Source organism: Perca flavescens, chromosome 23 (assembly GCF_004354835.1).
Source record: "Perca flavescens isolate YP-PL-M2 chromosome 23, PFLA_1.0, whole genome shotgun sequence".
Lineage (NCBI taxonomy): Eukaryota > Metazoa > Chordata > Actinopteri > Perciformes > Percidae > Perca > Perca flavescens.
The window spans coordinates 22,383,728-22,402,503 of record NC_041353.1 but is presented as its reverse complement, the minus strand read 5'-3'; the positions used below and the strand labels follow the sequence as shown (position 1 = coordinate 22,402,503).

The 18,776-nt window shown below is 41.8% G+C and overlaps 1 protein-coding gene and 1 long non-coding RNA gene across 5 annotated transcripts in view; both read right to left on the bottom strand.

The window, feature by feature from the left end:
- The window catches only part of LOC114550437 (uncharacterized), a 68,083-nt gene extending 65,749 nt beyond the window's left edge, over nt 1-2,334 (bottom strand). The window contains exons 1-2 of one of the 2 annotated variants that reach the window (XR_003691699.1): nt 1,984-2,334; nt 541-674 (exon numbers count right to left, since the gene is read on the bottom strand). This is a non-coding gene — a long non-coding RNA (uncharacterized LOC114550437). Of the gene's footprint in view, nt 1-540; nt 675-830; nt 910-1,983 lie in introns of those variants that run through there. The other variant, XR_003691698.1, reaches the window with a different exon arrangement.
- Nucleotides 2,335-7,922: 5,588 nt separating this feature from the next.
- kcnc2 (potassium voltage-gated channel, Shaw-related subfamily, member 2) overlaps nt 7,923-18,776 on the bottom strand; it is a 106,431-nt gene continuing 95,577 nt past the window's right edge. The window contains exons 2-4 of one of the 3 annotated variants that reach the window (XM_028570739.1): nt 17,642-18,569; nt 14,301-14,471; nt 7,923-10,770 (exon numbers count right to left, since the gene is read on the bottom strand). In XM_028570739.1, coding sequence (XP_028426540.1) covers nt 10,634-10,770; nt 14,301-14,471; nt 17,642-18,569 — 1,236 coding nt within the window. In that variant the 3' untranslated portion in view covers nt 7,923-10,633. The remainder of the gene's footprint in view (nt 10,771-14,300; nt 14,472-17,641; nt 18,570-18,776) is intronic. The other 2 variants (XM_028570740.1, XM_028570741.1) reach the window with 2 other exon arrangements.

Sequence of the window (18,776 nt, the reverse complement as noted above, 5' to 3'; positions counted from 1 at the left end):
ACACAGGTTTGATTTATGTTACTGTTGCATTGTGGTATAAACCAGCAGACCACCTAGGCTGACCTTTAGACAACAGATTTACATTTACATCAGAAATAAACAATGCACATCTTATCTGTTTTCTTATATAAACTCTAAAGCTTTTACTCTCATACAGGGCCATACTGAATACTAAAAGACATTCTTTCAAAGACTACTAATGCATGTATCAAATACATGACTTACACACCACTGTTATCTATCTGCTGTACTTGGCATACCAAAAAAGCAACCCCTATCGTACTCAAGTTATTTAAATTTATTACAGCACAAACAAAGAACCAGAAGGCTAGTGCTTGTGTATGCTGACAGACGTAATAAGGACCTTGAATAAGCTTGAGTGTCCACACCACAGACAAGGAACAGTATCCTCCATGACAACATTAGCATTAACGTTAGCTGCACAGCTAGACTTATAGTAAAAACACCATGGCGGGCCATTAAAGTGTCAGAAAACCAAAACAAAGAAAAAGACAGACAGACTGTGTGTATTTGACTCACGTTATTCGACGATGAAGCCTCTCTTTTTCTTCATGAAGTGAAGTGGTCATTGTCCACGTCCATGATAATACTGTAATTCCCTCTGTATTTGCTGCTCGGTACGGTCGTTTTGTGAAATCATTAGCAACACCTGTCTGGAACACAAGCTAACGTAAATTCTCTTCGTTGTTTATGTTAATTTAAGTGTGGCAAATTTGACTGGTTTCAGGTTTATTTAACAGTTTCCGGAGTATTATCTGATACTGTAGTCCATTGAGCGTTAGTGTACTTTTTTTAAATCAACTTTTTACCTTTTTATCAGACTGTAGGCAGGAGCGCCATTTTTTCACCACACTGATAGACGGATGGAAGTTTGGAATATGATTAGGGCCATATGTGAATTGTGTGTGAATATGCATTCAGGTCCGAGTATAAAGTCAGAATTCTGATTTTCAACTCAGAATTCTAAGAATGAACTCAAAATTCTGACTTTGAGCTCATAATTCTGATAATGCTCATCATTTTTTCTCTCAGAATTCGAACTTTTAACTCAGAAATCGGAATTTAAACTCAGAATTCTGACCACTTTCCTCAGAATTCTGACTTTAAATTCAGATTTCTGACTATTTTTGGAGGGGGATTCTGACATTTTCCCAGGTTTATGACTTTAAAGTCAGAATTTAAATGTAAAAAAAATTCCACACGTCGCCCTAATCCTCTTCCTTTTAGACAGCCGGTAACCGGGGCGCACTAATATTAAGAAACACATTTAAAAATGTAGAAAGAGAAATGTGACGGCTATATCAGAAATAAAATTATTAATTGTTTCCGCCTGACAGAAAATTATAGTGCATTTTAGTGGAAGGAGGGGACACCAGCCAGCCAGCCCACCTTGGACCCACCACACAATAGCCGTAGAATATGGTCTCAAAATATATATTTTTTTAATTTCTGCTAATGTGGTTGACAAAAGCATTGGGCATGTTTACTTTAAGTCTATCAGACTCGATGGCAGTTAAAACCAGCCTGCTGTCTGATGTGTCCTTTGAGTAATTGGCCAGCTCTGTGGCTGACCTCTGACCCCCCCATGTGGGCTGCTATAAATAAACCATTCTTTTTGTTTTGCAGATCAATATATATCTGGATACAAAACTCATTTTCGTCTACAGTGGACTCGGTGTGCAGTTCCCATGTCATTATCTAAACTGCTGTGAAAAACACTGTCATCTAAAATACTGTTATATAGCTGCACTTAGACTTTTTTTTTTTTCACAAACTGCCAGGGATCATTGGAATCTTACGGACCTTCAGAAACCAGTAAAAAAAAAAAGATTACGAAACATCTTTAATATAGCTGAAGAGAACATTTGCATAGCAGTGCATCAGTCCATCCCTCTTTACTGCTGCTAAATAAAGGTTATAAACTCAAATGGAGGAGTACACATCAGTATCCCACATACTTACAGTATTGAAGTGGTGGACAGGATGGCTGAAGGGCCCGTTTCCTGCGCAGCAGATATATGGACTCACTTCCTGCTGCAGTTGGAGTGTCAATACGGAGTACAATCCTCATCTCTGCTGCATTTGTTGTATTGTTATCTTTTTGTTGTCTCCCAGAGATGACACTGGTATTTACTGCCCTTGTGTGTCCCAGCACTTAGCGAACGCCACTACACGCTGCCCCTGTGGTTGTCAATAAGGGGCTCCATGTCACCGTGTGAGTAATTTAAAGCGTTTTTGAGTACGCACCTGGAACAAAGCCTGTAAACGGAGCCCCCACTCTACCGGCTGACTCACTCGGCCCTCGTCAACCACGCCAGTCTCATTACATGGCACTAATCAGGATTTAAATGTGACACCGCAGTATGACGGCACACAGCATCTTGCTTACATTTGTACAGTGTGTATAAATATACAGAGGCTGGTAATCATCTGTGTCGTGTCAGGTGGGCTTTTATTAAAACATCATCGATGTGTGAGGATACGTGTCTATCATATCGTATCGTGTCTCCATTAAGAAATGGACCTGGACCTTTAAAATCGGTCAGTTTCATATTAATAATCCCAATGTTTTCGCTAGGCTGGCTTTTATTGTAAAATGCCCAACGTCGCGTGTCTGTTTACTCTTTGTGACTTTATGGGTTCGGCGAGTTTTTGTCTTTTGGTAACGCTGGCATTTCTTAAAAGGGCATCTCATCCCTAAATTAAAAAAATACATATTTTCCCCACTTACTTGAGCTATTAATAAATACAAATTATTTTGGCGTGAGGTGCCCAGTGTTGGAGATAGCAGCCGTAGAGAAGTCTGCCTTCTCTCTTTAATATAATGGAACTCCATGGCAAGTTCAGTACTCCAGGTAGAATTTAGTATTTTAGTTACATAAAGTATGCGTTTATGGTTAACAGCAAATAATGTGTTCCTTTAAATACTTTTTATTCATAAATGAATGTGTGTGGGATACTACTGTACATGCAGCAAAAGGCCACGGGTCGGACTCGAACCCCTGGGGGGGGGGGGGGGGGAAGAGGTCCTGTCCTGAAAAACACACTCCCCAGCTCTGGGTGTTAACATCTCCCTGGCACGTCTGTGGCTGTTTCCATGGCGACGAGAGTAAAGATAGTTGGGATGTGTCAGAGATACAGTGTGCCGAGTGGTGCCGACTGCTGGACTCGAGTTGAAGAATGAATGAACAGGGGACGTCACACAGGAAGTGGCTCAACATTATCTCAGCTGGCCGCCAAACTAACGCAGCTTGTTTTTAGGCACCAGCAGCTCGGTTTGCCTTTTACTCTCTCTGGGAGATGACATTTACAGCTGCACTAGGCATGACGCTAGGGTTAAAACACACCTGTGTCAACAGAGGAACAACCACCTCCCCACCAACCGCACATTTTACTGAATGACAATTAGAATTTTTCACCCCTAATCTGACAGCACTAAGAAAATCTCTGTTGCTCGTTTGCCCTGCAGGATGAGCAGGAAAGTTGAGGGAGTGTTTAGAATCGTAGCAGGACGCGATGGTCAGAAATCCTACAGGAGGGGGGCACCTGGGTAGCTCACCTGGTTGAGTGTGCGCCCCACGTCTCAGTCTCAGTATCGCCTCAGTGGCTGCGGGTACAATTCTGACCTGCCGCCCTTTGCTGCATGTCATTCCCCCCCCTCTCTCTCTCCCCTTGTATGTCTAAAGCTTTCCTATCAAATAAAGATCTAAAATGCCCTAAAAAATAATCTTATAAAAATAAATAAAAAGTCCTGCAGGAGGGTGGTGGGTAGGTGCAGAGTTAAACTTACATCCAAAATGTTGTCCAGATAAAGATGGATTCTCTTCTTCCAGCTGGTTCAACAAACGGGCAGTTTCCTATAACGGCCTTGATTATATGGCATGGTAGTTATGGGGAAAACATAGACAGTGTTTATCTGGAAAGGACTGAGGAACACTCATTTGTAACCTTTTTTGTCTCCCTTTTACTAAGTCCAACACAACTCAGCTGGGCACGCAAGCTTTCAATTCAACATATATAATGAAGTTTCCAATCAGAAGTATGAAGTAGATCTGCAAGTAGATATACCAGGGTTAAAGCACCAAGTCGCATTTCAAACCACCAAACAGGAGGTTTTATACTTGAACACGTACATGGGTATTTTCCAAATGCTTGAAAATAAAAGGCTATTACCTAAAGGCTACCTGGCTGCTATGGAGCATCGATCGCTCAAAATCAAAGTTTCCAAAAGATCAGTGACATAAAACACAAGTGTGCGTGTGGACAAAAGGCCAAACGCATAGAAAATGCTACGTTTAAAAAAACAACAACCTGTGTATGTGTGATACTTCTGGCCATTTTATGCTTCTCCGTCGAATCGACAGCGTACCCCCGCAGACCCCTCTACGTCGACGCGAACCCCCCTCCGAGCCCTCCGCCGTAGCTCGATGTGCACCTCCAAAAATGTGTAACTTTGCGTCGATGCGACGCTGACCGCAAGGACTGTGATTGGTCAACTGGTCCTGTGTGTTGATAGTCGATCTTTCAAGCAGCCTACTGTGGGGAGTAGCAACATGCTAGTTCACGGACATCAGCTCTGCAAATAAACTCAGACATATTTTGGTTACAGTGACGGGGTTATCCAATTGTAAAGGGTCTATGTGTCCAGTAACGTTTTGAAATTAGCACTTCGCCAGCAAGCAGTACTTTGTGGGCAGTTGTGCTAAAGTTTGCTTGCTAACATAACATAAACTGGCTCTTTCTTTCGCTTATCGACTTATCACCCCCTAGCGTTCTGGCAGTGAAATGCACCGCGATGCAAAGAAACGCGTTCAACCCCGACGCAGAACTCCCAAAGGGTCACGACGCCGTAGGAGTGATGGCGTAGCTACGGCGTGGAGTTGACGCAGAAGCATAAAAGAGCCTTTAGAGACAAAGTACACTAAATAAGTTTTTCCTCTATGTTCTCTATAAAATTTGTACCAAATTACATGGTTCTTGCGAAATTATACAAAAATGTTGGACCCATAAGTGTTAACCATGACCACGCAGTGTTCAAGCTACAAATGTCGCATTTCAGGATTTCTGAGAACGTAAGTTCAATTTTTACTGCCATTTGTGCTTGCCAGTGTTCCAAAATCCCTTAAAACTATGATGAAACCATAGAAATAGAATGCGTAGAACAGACATCAAATGCCATGGTCATTTGACTATATAAAAGAAAATGACGATTGTTTTCAGCATTTTGGAATGGAAATACCCGTTCTACTTTCATTCTATTTCTATAGATGAAACTCGAGATTATGTGTGAAAATTCAGCCTCGAGTTTGGAAACAGTTGTGCGACAAAAACATACATACTAGCTTACTGGAGAGGTTTGTCATGCTATGGCCTTCATTGGAGAAGAGCATTTGCTCAGTTGTCTTGGTTGATGGTTCAGCTTGTCCTAAGTATGGAGCTTCAGTCCCTCGATGACTCCAAACTCCATCAACTGATGAAGACTGTGAGACGGGGCTGAAATCTGCGGAATCAGCTCAGAGGTGAAACTTGTGTTAAGATCCTTTTTGTGAAGCTTGCCATGATTTACTACAATCTGGTAGTATGGCTATCACCAGACCAAGCTCAATCTTTTAAGATTGAACATTAGTCGGGGGAGTCTGCTCTGTATTTTCTACTGCACAAGAGGCGTGATCAACGGGCATAGTTCAAATGACTCCGTAGACAATTGGATAGTCCTTCAACCAATCAGACCGACGATCTGGGTGACGTAGCAGCGACAGCGGCGTCAACGGGGATGCTGCGCTTCGGTGGCTGCCATGTTGAATTTAAACAAGAAGCTGCTTGGTCGCTTCTCGATCGTCATCGTGTTAAACCCGCCAATAGCGCGCCAGGTGGATAAGCCAGTCTGTGATTGGTTTCTGCAAATTTCTGACAGAAGCAGGATAGATAAATGGTCAGTGTAACGCCTATCAGTTCAATTTTTTAAGCACAAACGGACATTTGGAAAAACAGAAACATGGGTTCAAATATCCAATTTTTCATTTGTTTCCACCTTGACAAAATAAAAAAATTGGATCTTTAACCTGTTGTTCAAATTTTCTGTTTTTATTCAGAGGATCAGAAATTTAGAAAATTACAAAATTGCATCTGGGCTCCAATTATTCAATACTGCAATGGTATTCTCTTCCTCTACTTTGTGGAATATGCAGGTCATTAACTGCATATGGACCAAAAAAAAAAAACTGATAGACTTTGGGGTCAGAGGTGCTTGATGAACTGTGGGGGGGGGGCGTAGCTAGGCGGAACGAGGGAGAGAATACCATTGCAGTAATGAATAATTGGAGCTCAGATGCAAGTTTGTCATTTTCTAAATTTCTGATCCTCTGAATAAAAACAGAAAATTGGAAAAACAGTTTAAAGATCAAATTTTTTAAATTTTGTCAAGGTGGTAAAAAAAAAATAATTAAAAATTGGATATTTTAACCATTTTTCTGTTTTTCCAAATGTCCGTTTGTGCTTAGAAAATTGAACTGATAAGCGTTACACTGAACATAAACGTACAGGTTTCAAGCCTGAGCTGCAGGGAGAAATCAAATCGCCGGCAGATCGGGCTGGGTTTATCCAGTCTACCAATCTGGTAGTTGTAAAACGAGATAAAAAGCTTGTCAGTGACATGTTTGAATACAGGTGAACCCATATTTTGGCAGTCAAGAAGAGAACTGGTCAGACGAAGCAAAGAAAGAAACGATCAGTTAAAAGATAAACAGTTTATGTGAATCTCTCACATAGCATTTATCTTTACTCTATACACATCGTTTGAACGTGATATACAGTAGGTCAGTATTTTTTTTTTCTTTTTTTACAATTTGACATAATGGTTTTTTTCAGCATGCACTTTAGAATGCCAACAAAAGGCTCCACAAATACAGACTTCAAACTAGAATTCTCCTCACAGTAAAACATACAAAACATGAACTCTGATCGAAAGCCTGACAGTTTGAGGACACAATGGAGAAGCACAGCATCAGACTACCATGACTTTTACAGGTAAAAGCAATGTAAGACACAAAAATACATGTTCTGGATTCCAAAAAAATAAACACCTCTTTTTTTTTTTTCTTTCTTTCCCAAGATACGTCATCCTAAAAATACATAAAGAACAGTACCCCTTTGTCAATTCAACGAGTAAAGCAGCATGTGTACTACACAAGGAGGATTGTGGGTACAGGGTGACACTCGACGGCTAGCCAACAACTGTGCAGGTCGCAACTAACATGACACAAGGGCTGCGTGTCCTTTCTATCAGCTTTCAGAGCTGCATTTGCACGCCGCTTTCCTTTTGCCTTCTTGTGTTAACGGGCTGCTGAAATCACAGTGTGGATCGGCGCTTCTTGTTTTTTTTTTTCTCGGGTGCTTATTGCAAATCCGATCTGATTGGTTGGTTGGGGTACATAGGATTGCTACTGTGCAGATGTAGCCATTCTAGAAGTCCCACTCTATAAACTTGGTAAACTTCTGCTACACTTTTGCTCCACCCCGCACAAAGGGAAAAGTTTGGAAGAATCAAGTTTTGCAGTTTGTGTTGTTTAGCCACCAGGAGTAATGAGGAATAATTTGGTTTGCGAAGAGACAAACATCTGCAGCACAAACTCAGGGTTAGTTGCATGTTCAATGCTCGGCAAGGGGGGACTTCTACAACGGCGAACTGCATCACAGGGGAACTCTGTCTCGTTCACGTTTGTGCTAAAACTAACTGGAAGAGTGACGCATCAAGTCCACTCATTGGTCTCCGCTGACCTGGCCTTTCAAACTGCAGATCTTACCCTGGCGTTTTAGGATATACACACACACACACACACACACACACACACACACACACACACACACACACACACACACACACACACACACACACACACACACACACACACACACACACACACACACACACAAGCACACACACTAACACACAGCAGCCTACTGAAAATTACCAAGGGAAACAAAAAGCAGAGATGACCATAATGTCACACTTATTCGACTTAGTACGTTTGCCTCTCTATACTGTATATACTGTATGTAGAATTTCATATATGAATACACTCCATTTTTAGAACACAAAGTGCCTCAAACTGATACATCTTAATACACTTATTGCGAGGAGGGATACCACAGCAAGAAAAGTGATTGACGTTGAGTGTCACGGTGCAACTTGGCGACCAACCACCTCGTTACCTGACTCGCCATCAAAAGACAGACGTGTGGACGGAACCGGTTGGCCCAGATGTGCTGTTGTTGACTTTTTTTACAGGAGCAATATCTATACAGTCGATAGTCTCTTTTAAGGACACAGTCCAGTTTGCTTTTTTCCCTTCCACAATTCCACAACGGGAAAAGCAAAAAGAGAAATCAGGAAAAGGTGAACACTTCTCAAAGTCCTCCCAGGATTTCCTTTTGTTCTTTAAGTTCCTTCCTGGCGCGCACGGAGCCATTGGCTGGACGGCGGTCTGACAATAGTTTCTGCGTGCCCTCTGGTCCATATTGTCCTGCAGGAGTGGCCTTGTGGCTCCAAATAGGCTCCTCCCACTGCAATAGGTCCTCATACTGACGACTTATCCCACCGCCATTCAAATAGGAAAAGAATCATCTAAATGAAACATAAACACATCTCTAAATACCAGAAATGCATAATCTGTCTTTGTTGAGCATCATTTCAGAAGAACTTGCCATGCACAAAATGTGTCAATATATGCACACAAAAAGATAAGAACATAGTACAAATCTATGGTGCTCTATTGTATATTGCAGTGGCTTAGGTGGGGGTGGTTTAACAATTTGGTGTGCAGACAAAGCAAAATGTTTGCAAGAGCTCTTCTTTTCTAATTGTTTGACTTTTTGCCAAGCTATGTGTAAGATGCATCTAGCTGTGAGCCAGTTGCTAAGCAACCATCTGCTACTGGTATAGACATACTGTAGGGATGGGTGAGGCACATCGCTGCATGCTTATGTCTGCTGTCCCACACCTGTTGGTGCACAGAAGCAATTTATGAAATCTAGTGAATGACTAAATGACAAAGCAAAAGGCTGCGTTGGTTTTAATATGTGATTTGATATGAGAACTCCGGTAAGCCTGTCTGGTTCGGGGATTCGAGAGCAGTTAATAGCCCTTAGTGATGGCTGACATAAAGTGAAACTGTGCAGTTAAAAGAGCAGAAATGGAAAAAAAATATTTTTTCTTTTTTGTTGTTGCAACGAACAAAATCTGCTCATGGGGTGTTAATTGTGCAAATTTCCAACCAAATTTGGTGGCATGTGATGCAAAATGCAAAACGTTTTCTCCTCAACAATGGTGTCATTTGTTTTCACTAATTATACATATGTTTCAATATTATGTGTTAATTATCCACTGACTAAAATGCTACAAGCAGCACCCTTAATTGTGCCATTAACATCGCAAGTATCTCTACTTAGGATTATTGAATAACCCCCGTTTTTAGTACGCATACACAAAAAACACACATGTTAATTGATGACCAAAAGGGTGAGAGGGTTCCGCACTGCAGTCTGACCCTCACACCCGGTCGGAAAGGTTACCTTTCCGCCATGGTGGCGGTGTCTTCCCCCCCAAGCCATTAAGATAGAACGCTGCTCTCTGCTTGTGTGAAACCAGTAAAGACAACCTCTTTGCAGTTATCTGTGAGTAAACAACCAGAGACACAACAGCTTTGGTGGTGCTCCGTCAAAGAAAACGAAACATGAAGGAGGTGGGGAGAAAGATAATCGGGAATAGCAGCAGACAAGCAAAAAAAAAAAAAAAAAAAACATGCAGAGAGAACTAAACACCCAGCTGGCGTTCAGCGTTTTTAGTCTCCTCGGTGGATTGGTGGTGAAGCCCAATGGCAAAATGAGACAATACAAGTAGAGTGTACTAAACCCCAACATAAAAACATACTCCTTCAAATATATATACATATATTTCCATAAGCTCTCCTCACTGTCTGGTCCCTTCTCCCCGTGCCACATTGCTTGCAGACGATGGTTATAGGATGATCCATGCAAAAGCATGAGCAGGCCCAGCAGCAGGTGAAGAGTGACGGACTGTAACGTGTGCTTGTGAGTCGAAAACCTCGTCCTGAAAGACAAATCCTCCCGTCTCCATCCCCGAAAAACAAAATAGCAAACCAAAGACAAAGTCACAGTTGTGTATGAGGTTAAAATGAAGTGACATCTTGCTTGCTTTCTTTTTTGGAAGCACATCTTTTTCAAGGTACCTAAATATAGCAAGATCTAATATCCCTGATTATTCATGTGTCCTTTTATTAAAGTGTATGGCTGCTACTTCTGAAGCCAGCGGTCGGAGTTCTTTTATTGCAAGTCTCAAAGTACGACAATATCGAACCCCAAGTGACACAGGATAACTGACTTCAGGATGTTAGCTTAGCCCATCTATCTTCAAGGAAAAAGGGGAAAGTGAGGAGTTGCTCAGGATGCCCAAGCCTCGCACATTAGTCTTAGCTACAAAGTTAAGTACTCATCCACTAGTCACAACATCTAGAACAGAGTTCAGATTTAATACCAAAGGGAGTGTGGTTTGTTTTGGGATGCTTTAGGCCAAAGTGGCCCGGGGCTAGACGTCTCACAGGATGGAGGGGATAGGGGAGCGAGAGCGCCGCAGCGGGCAGGGCGATCCGTAGGGCGAGGTGGCAGGAGACAACCTCAGGGCGTTACCAGCCATGCCCGCTATGTTGTTTAAGCTCCGGGATTTCTCATAGCCTTCAGATGAGGGGGCGACAGAGGTGGTGGTGGTGGTTGTGGTGGTGGTGGTGGTGCAGGAACGGGACATGAACACACACAGGCAGGCAGGCAGGCAGGCAGGCAGGCAGGCAGGCAACGATCCGAGTCCGAGCCAGCCGAGTCAACCGAGACAAGACAGGAGACAGGAGTGAGCAACAGTAACATACTGTATGGTGAGTGCATGCACAGCACATTTTTTGACAATGACTGAGGCAGATTGGCGTCTTAGATAGGCAAATGTTTTGAGCTGGAGCTGCTCTACAGGGAGGAATAACCTAACTGGCCGAGTTAATCCTCAGTGGGTGGAGCCAAAGAACCAGTTTTCTGGCTTTACACGCATTCCATGTACACTGGAAACCCTATCTGATCAGACAATATACATTCCACCATATGTTAGAATCTCAGTCACAGCTAATTTAAAGGAAAATGGTCTAATTTAAAATAGCAAAGAGAGCACAAGAACATAGAGCTAATTTACTCTTTTTTTCTCTCATATAAAAAGAAATTGTTTAAAGAAAAAAAAAATGGCAATAACTTTAGTAATGCTTATAAACTGCTTATTCATATTGAGGCATATAGTTCAAAAATATATGCATGGATAACAGTCATATATATTGAGACTCCATGCTCATTATGTATCAAATATAACAGACTGTGCGTATAAATTGAGGGCGTAGCCTAGGGCTGTACAATATATCGTTTCTTTATTGTCATCGTCAGTACTTTTAGCTAGTCAACTGTTTAGTCAGTACTTTAATCTAGTCAACTGTTTAGTCAGTACTTTTGGCAACCTGTTCAAACTTGCACTGCAGAAGCACCCCCTGGGGTACACGTACCCCTGGTTGGGAATCAGTGCCCTAGAGGATCTGGACCACATTCTCAATGACTTATCTCAACACCCAACTTGGAAACCATCAACAAGTTATATTAATTTTGTCCTCCAGTACATTCCAGAATAACTGGTAAACCTGAACGATGTATCATCTCATTAGAATTCTCCCGAAATAGGGTCTGAAATTGAATTACACCAAATCTTCAGTTTACAGAATGGCACTCTCATGGTACGACAGCATTGATTTGTCTGCTACAGAGTGAGTAGAGTATGGGGCTATAGAGCAATAACATTGAGAGCAGGATGTTTAGATCCTCCTGGAGAGGCAGTTAACTTCTGACAGAAGGAAATTAGCCATGGTTTACAGCTTCCACATTACAGTGCACATTAACACAACATTAATGTCTCAAGATGCTTGAGACAAAATGGAGGAATTGATCTAACGAACATACTTTAGACCTCACGTGGTGTCTAAATATTGTTTTAGTGTGGTCGAATAGAAGCTGAAAGCAAAAGTATTTCATAGAAATATTGTCTTTGGTGATTCTGCTGCAGTGAGCACCTATCGAATGAGCTGCTGCATAGTCTGGCTAGTCCACACAGCACAGGAGAAAAACGTGCTCTGGTTTATTGGCATTACTTTAAACCAATCACAATCGTCTTGGGCGGCAAATTGACGGTGCCACTGCTAAATAGCCTCGGGAAGGGACTTGTTTTGGTGGAACATGTGCTTGTTCAAAAGTAGTTTTAGTCGTGCAACAGAAAACTCAGATTGGACAGATAGTCTAGCTAGCTGTCTGGATTTACCCTGCAAAGACCTGAGGAGCAGTTAACCATAGTCCTCACAAATCCACCGGAGTTTAGAACGCCAACACAAAGGAAGAGGAAGGTAACGGACATCTGGCTGAAAATTAACGACATCCGGCGGAAAACATCCGGCGGCAAATCGGACATTGTCCAGTGATTTTTCTCAATGGAAACAGTTCATACAGTTTCAATATCTAGTTAAGCTTTACGGTTAGTGAACTTTCCCAGGAAAGTTTCAATATTGTCCAATCAGAAATAAGAATTAGGTCATTCTGGGGGTGCAACCAGAGCCCGGGTCAACTCATTCACTCAGAATGTTCGGGCAAAATGACTTCATTAATATAGAACATTTAAATTCTCTTTATAGAAACTATTAGGGTTAATACTAAAGCTGCAAAAATTAATCTATCTTGCATTATTTCCAAGAATTTATGAGCACATATCTGCTAATCACAAGATTTAAAGTGGTGTTTTTGCACAATTCTTTGTGGAGAATTAGGTTTACAAATCTGTCAAATAACTCAACTAGATTAGTCCACAAGAATCATACAAGGTTTATTTGACTATCAACTATTAAATTAATCGCCAACTATTTTGATAATTGAATAATCGGTTTGAGTCATAACAATTCTCTGATCCCAGCTTGTTAAATGTGAATATGTTCTAATTTCTTTTCTCCTCTGTGACAGTGAACTGAATATCTTTGAGTTGTGGACAAAACAAGACATTTGAGGACGTCATCTTTGACTTTGGGAAACACTGATTGACATTTTTTAGCCATTTCCTGACATTTTATAGACCAAACAACTCATCCATTAATCCAGAAAATAATAGACAGATTAATTGACAATGAAAAATAATTGTTAGTTGCAGCCCTAGTTAATTTCATAAAAGATCAAATATATGCAACATGTCTGACATAATAAGAAAAAACTTCATGAAAAAATAAAATCAGTAGGCTATATTATTTGATCTGAATGTATGTACTGTATGAATCTGTTGCATATGGTGATTAGCTCAAACTGTTTTTTGTAGCTGCAAATCTTTTCCAATGTTACAAATTAATTATAAATTGATGGGATTAAAATATATTACTTTAACCGATTGACTTCCTCCAATTGTGAGCTATCTGAAACAACTGCTGGTGTATCATCACCTTAGGGGCAGATACAGGTACACTGGGCAGTTTCTTTAGGAGCTGCAGATGGGCAATGAACCTGGCAACAGCCAAATAAATGAGAGACTGTCAGAAATGTATTCAAGTGTTTCCAGGCAACAAGGAAACATGAATACATTGAGAAGACAGCAACAGTTCTGAGTCAGCTGCATGGACACTGTTGCCCCTCAGAAATGCCAAAATAAAAGTGTCACAGCTGAGAGCCGCAGCAGCAGATCCACAGCTTACATTACCTGAGCCAACTAGGCCTGAACAAACGGCCTTCCCCCCTCCAGGGATGTTGATGTGCCGGTCACTAAGGATACGGATCAGCTGATGAGGATTTGGCCAATTTTCTTAAAACGTGTCGAGTTCTGACATCTGTATTTTTTATGGTAAAACATGTCTGAAATATGAACTGCTCTGACTGTTTATTCGAAGAATATTCCACACATAGTGAAAATTAAATTAGTGGTCACAGGAAATCCCTCTGAGATGAAACTTAACCGAGACCTATAAGTGATGACTAATGCATGAAAAATGAATCCGTATTAATGCACAATAGCAAGCATGGATTTCAGAATGATTCCCTAAGACAAGAAAATATTGTATGGGTTTTACAAAACTATAAATTCATCCATACTTTAAAAGGTTCATTTAAAGTCCAGTGAAACAAATCATATTGAAAAGCAATTGAATTCCCCATGCAGTTACCCGTTTTCCGCATCCCTCCGTCTGCAGGGCAGGTGTAGTCACTAGCAGCGAGCAGGAAGCATGTGCCCCCGCTGTGGCCGTCCTGTTCCCGGGTACTGGACCTTCGCATGGGGACCCTCTCCTCTGAAGACATGGTCAGGTCACTGCCCCCGCTGCAGTCTGCTGACAGAACTGTGGGAAAGGAAACAGGCCCGGTTGGAGATCGGAAATATATCTGTATTGTCTAATAAATCCAACATCCAGTTTCCTCAATTCATACGATTCATTTTATTCTGACATAAAGGGCTTTAAGATTTAAATCCTGAGCTTATGAGAGCAATTTAAAAAAAGCCCTAAGCAATGAACTTACCATACAGTTAAAGCTCCATTAGTGGCATTAATAATTTACAGATTTTTAGCAGAGATACTAAATAATTAAATAATATGATAGTTATATATCCCCCCCTTTCTTAGATACAAGTTGCTGGGGAACTAAAGTCTGGCTTTTAACTTTAAACTTTAAAAAGGTAGAGTCTGCAATTCTAATCCAATAACCTTTTTGTGAAATTTGGTGAATATCTTCTTATAATATCTCTTCAACTACCTGTGCGTTCTGTGTGCGAGTGAAAGAAAATCCATTGTTTAATACACAGCCCTGGCTCTGTAAATGGGAAATAACCTAAGTGGCCACACAACACTTCGGTAACCGCAACCATTTTTGGTGGGAGTTTGCTTTTGCTTTTCTATATCAAGTCAGACAGATGGCTTTTGAAGTGATTTAGGGATATACAGTATACATAAAATTGACTTGGGGAGGGAGGGGGGGTGGGGGGGGGGGAGGGGGGGGGGGGGTGTTTGGTAAATTGATTGGATGCTCTCGCTGTTCCACTTCCTGCCCTGCTGGCCAAACGGCCCACGGCTTGCGTGAAAATAGACCTGCCGCGTATGTTTAGCGGAGTGGAGAGCTTCTGCGACGTGCCGTGGCGCAGCTGATGGATTATCAAGCAATGACTTGAATGGCAGTGATTGTTTGCAGCGCACGCACATTGACCTATTCTGTCATTTTGGTATGAGGACGTGTTGTGTGATATAGCTTTTGCCTGTATCCAAAAAATGTTGAAAGCACATATGGTGGCATTTGGATGACATAACCCATCATTAAAACAAGTCCTCCAAACCATACAACGACACAGGTTGTTTGTTTCCTAACCTCTAATATGACCCACAGGAGCGTTTTATAAATTAGCGCCCCTAGCGGTGGCAGGGAATACAACCGCCTAGCTAAACCAAAGAACGTCGGTTGCCGTTTGGAACGTAAAGGTCGTGAAAGTCTTTAACATTGTAAAATCGTTACAGTTTGGTTATGTTTAGGCAGAAAAACTGCGTAGTTCCCAAGCACACGTGAACATGAAGTTCGTAAAGTAAAAAAAAAAAACTCACAATTTACTTTTATTTTTAAGCGGGACATGAACCCCGCCTTCTGGGTAAAAGTCTTGTAAGTCTTATCCAACACCCAAACTTGCCTCCTTATGCGTAAATTTGGCAGTCTTGTACTTCATCACCCTACTTCCTGCTTTGGTCCTGTCATAATTACTATGGGCACTAGCACTATAAACGTTAATATAGGTTGTAATTGCTGCTAACAACCCCTTAGAGTGTTTTTCGGGGGAGGACAATCTCCATTAAAATGAAGAGGCCAGTGTAACATATTCTTATCAGCTTGTGCAAGTGGATCGGCGTCCAAGCTATTTTTTTTTTATTACAAATATTTTACTATAACAGATAGTAAACTAATACTGCTAAGTTTAAAAATTATCTGCATAATGCAGCAATAATCATAATTTAATGTCTATGAATTTTTAGCCCAAAAGTTTATTTCTTTTGGTTACTATAAAGGTTTGAAATCAAAGGTTTAATATTAGTCTCACATCATTTAATCCCAGAGTGAATTCCGGCATGCCTTGTCACATGTGACTGAAAAGAGCATACAGTACATGTTAAATGGAACCTTTGGCATTGAAACGTAACGCATGAGGCAATCTGAAGGACAGCGAAGAGAACTGTGTATTTGAAATGGCCTCTTGAGGAAACCGCACAGGTGACTAAAGCAGATTGGTTCTGTTTGTGCATTCAGTTGAGGCATGAATTATTCTATGCTTATTAAACCTAAGGTTCTGAGACCTAATAAACAAATAAACTGTGAAGAGTCCATTGGGTGCACCTACCCTCAGGAATGTCTGCTCTAGAATTCAAAGAAAGCCAGCATTCGGAGGTGTGTAAGAGTAAATTACTGATGAAAAACAGCCACCTATGGTCTAAACAACAAATGAACAATCCCTACTGGAAGAAAGACTTGGACAGGAGGACTCTGAATTGTCGTCAGCGTAAGCTTTTTCACACAACCATCTCCTACTCTCAATAACTTGAGCATTGCCTTCCTTATCACTGTGGCAACCAGATATGAAGGCAAAAGAGCTCAGTCTTCTGTGAGGGAGCTGCTGTGGTGCCGGTGAGTCTCCAGGGGGAAAACCATTTCTAGTCTCAAGTGGGAATCTGTCAAATGGACACTTCTTTCAACCTGAGACAAGGTCCCTTAAAGGTGACCTGCAGTATTATGCTTTCCCGTACTGTCTTTCATATCTATAATGTTTGTTTTTCATGTTAAAAGTGGCCAATTATCAAATAATGAGGTAAACGTATTTCAGAGAAATCACCGTGAGCTAAAACGTTCAGATTTCCAACTGTTCTGAAAGCTCTGGTTCCAACAGTTTCTTCTACTCTCGGCTCTGTGTCATGTAACACCTAGACAGCCTTCTCCGGCCTTCTATGATTGATCATCTGCTGCAGGAAGGAACTACTGGAGTGTTTTTTTTTTAAGCTACTGTGATGATAACATTGTTGCATGTAAATACATGCTAATGGCAGTAAAAGATGTCAAGAGGCTGCCAATGTTGTTAAATTCTCCCTAATTCCAGGCCAAATTACTCCTGAAACATTTCCGGTTATGAAGTACTGGGTTTAGAAGCCTTTATCTGTGATTCTTGACTGTAGAAAGAGCTGCTATATTCTATTATTGTCTACTGCTAACTATTAGTAGCTAGTAACTGCGTGCTAACGCCAGGGAAACCTATTATCTCGGCTGACAATGTTGTTAATTTCTCCCCAATTTCAGGTCGCGTTACTGTTGAAACATGTCCTGTTGGGTAGTATTTGGTTCAGAAGCCTTTATCTGCAATTTTTAAATGTAGAAAGTTCTATTACTGCCCACTGCTAAGTATAGTAGCTAGCGTGCCAACGCCAGGGAAACATGTAGTCTTGGCTCCCAATTTTATCTCCCATGTGGCCTGGCCATATGGTCTTACCTGAGCGGTTGCGTTCTAGTACCCTACTTCCTTTGACATGGCACAGGTCACCTTGAGTGCTGTTGCAGGTGGTGTTGAGATCGACCTTGCAGTAGATGGGGGACCCACCCAGCACCGCCTGAGGGATGTGTTTCTTCCTCTTCTTGGGCAGCTTCTGCTTGGCCATGGCGAGGGAGTAGTACATCCCAAAGTTATTGACGATGACGGGGACAGGCATAGCTATCGTCAGCACGCCTGCCAAGGCGCACAATGCGCCCACAACCATGCCTGACCAGGTCTTTGGATACATGTCGCCATAGCCCAGTGTTGTCATGGTTACCACGGCCCACCAGAAGCCAATGGGGATGTTCTTGAAATCGGTGTGGAGGCTACCAGTGGGGTCATTAGGCATAGCGCCGATTCGTTCGGCGTAGTAGATCATGGTGGCAAAAATTAACACTCCTAATGCCAGGAAGATGATGAGCAGCAGGAATTCATTAGTGCTGGCCCGTAATGTGTGGCCCAGCACCCTTAGTCCCACAAAATGACGCGTTAACTTGAAGATACGCAGGATACGAACAAAGCGCACCACCCTGAGGAAACCCAACACATCCTTGGCAGCCTTTGAAGAAAGGCCACTCAGCCCTACCTCCAAGTAGAAAGGCAGGATGGCCACAAAGTCAATGATGTTGAGAACGCTCTTGACAAACTCCAACTTCACTGGGCAGAAGGTCACACGCACCAGGAACTCAATGGTGAACCAGAAGACGCAAACGCCCTCCACATAGGTGAGCGCAGGGTCAGTTTCAATCTCGTACTGCGGGCCTGAGTCGGGCACGCTACTGTTCAGCCCGGTCTTGTTGATGATGGTGTTGAAAGCTTCATGAGTCTCCAAGCAGAAGGTGGTGATGGAGACCAGGATGAAGAACAATGATGCAAAGGCTATAAACTACGGGAGAGGAAAAGAGAAAAACATATTTTAAATTAGAATAAAATACACTGTATTGTCCCTGAGGGGAACTTTGTCTTGGGCATAGTGCAACAATTGGTTGCTTCACAACACAAACATGTCACAGAGAAACCATTCTAATATCAACATTAAAACAACATAAACATCTTAGGACATGAAGGAAGGACACACAGGACTGTACAGACA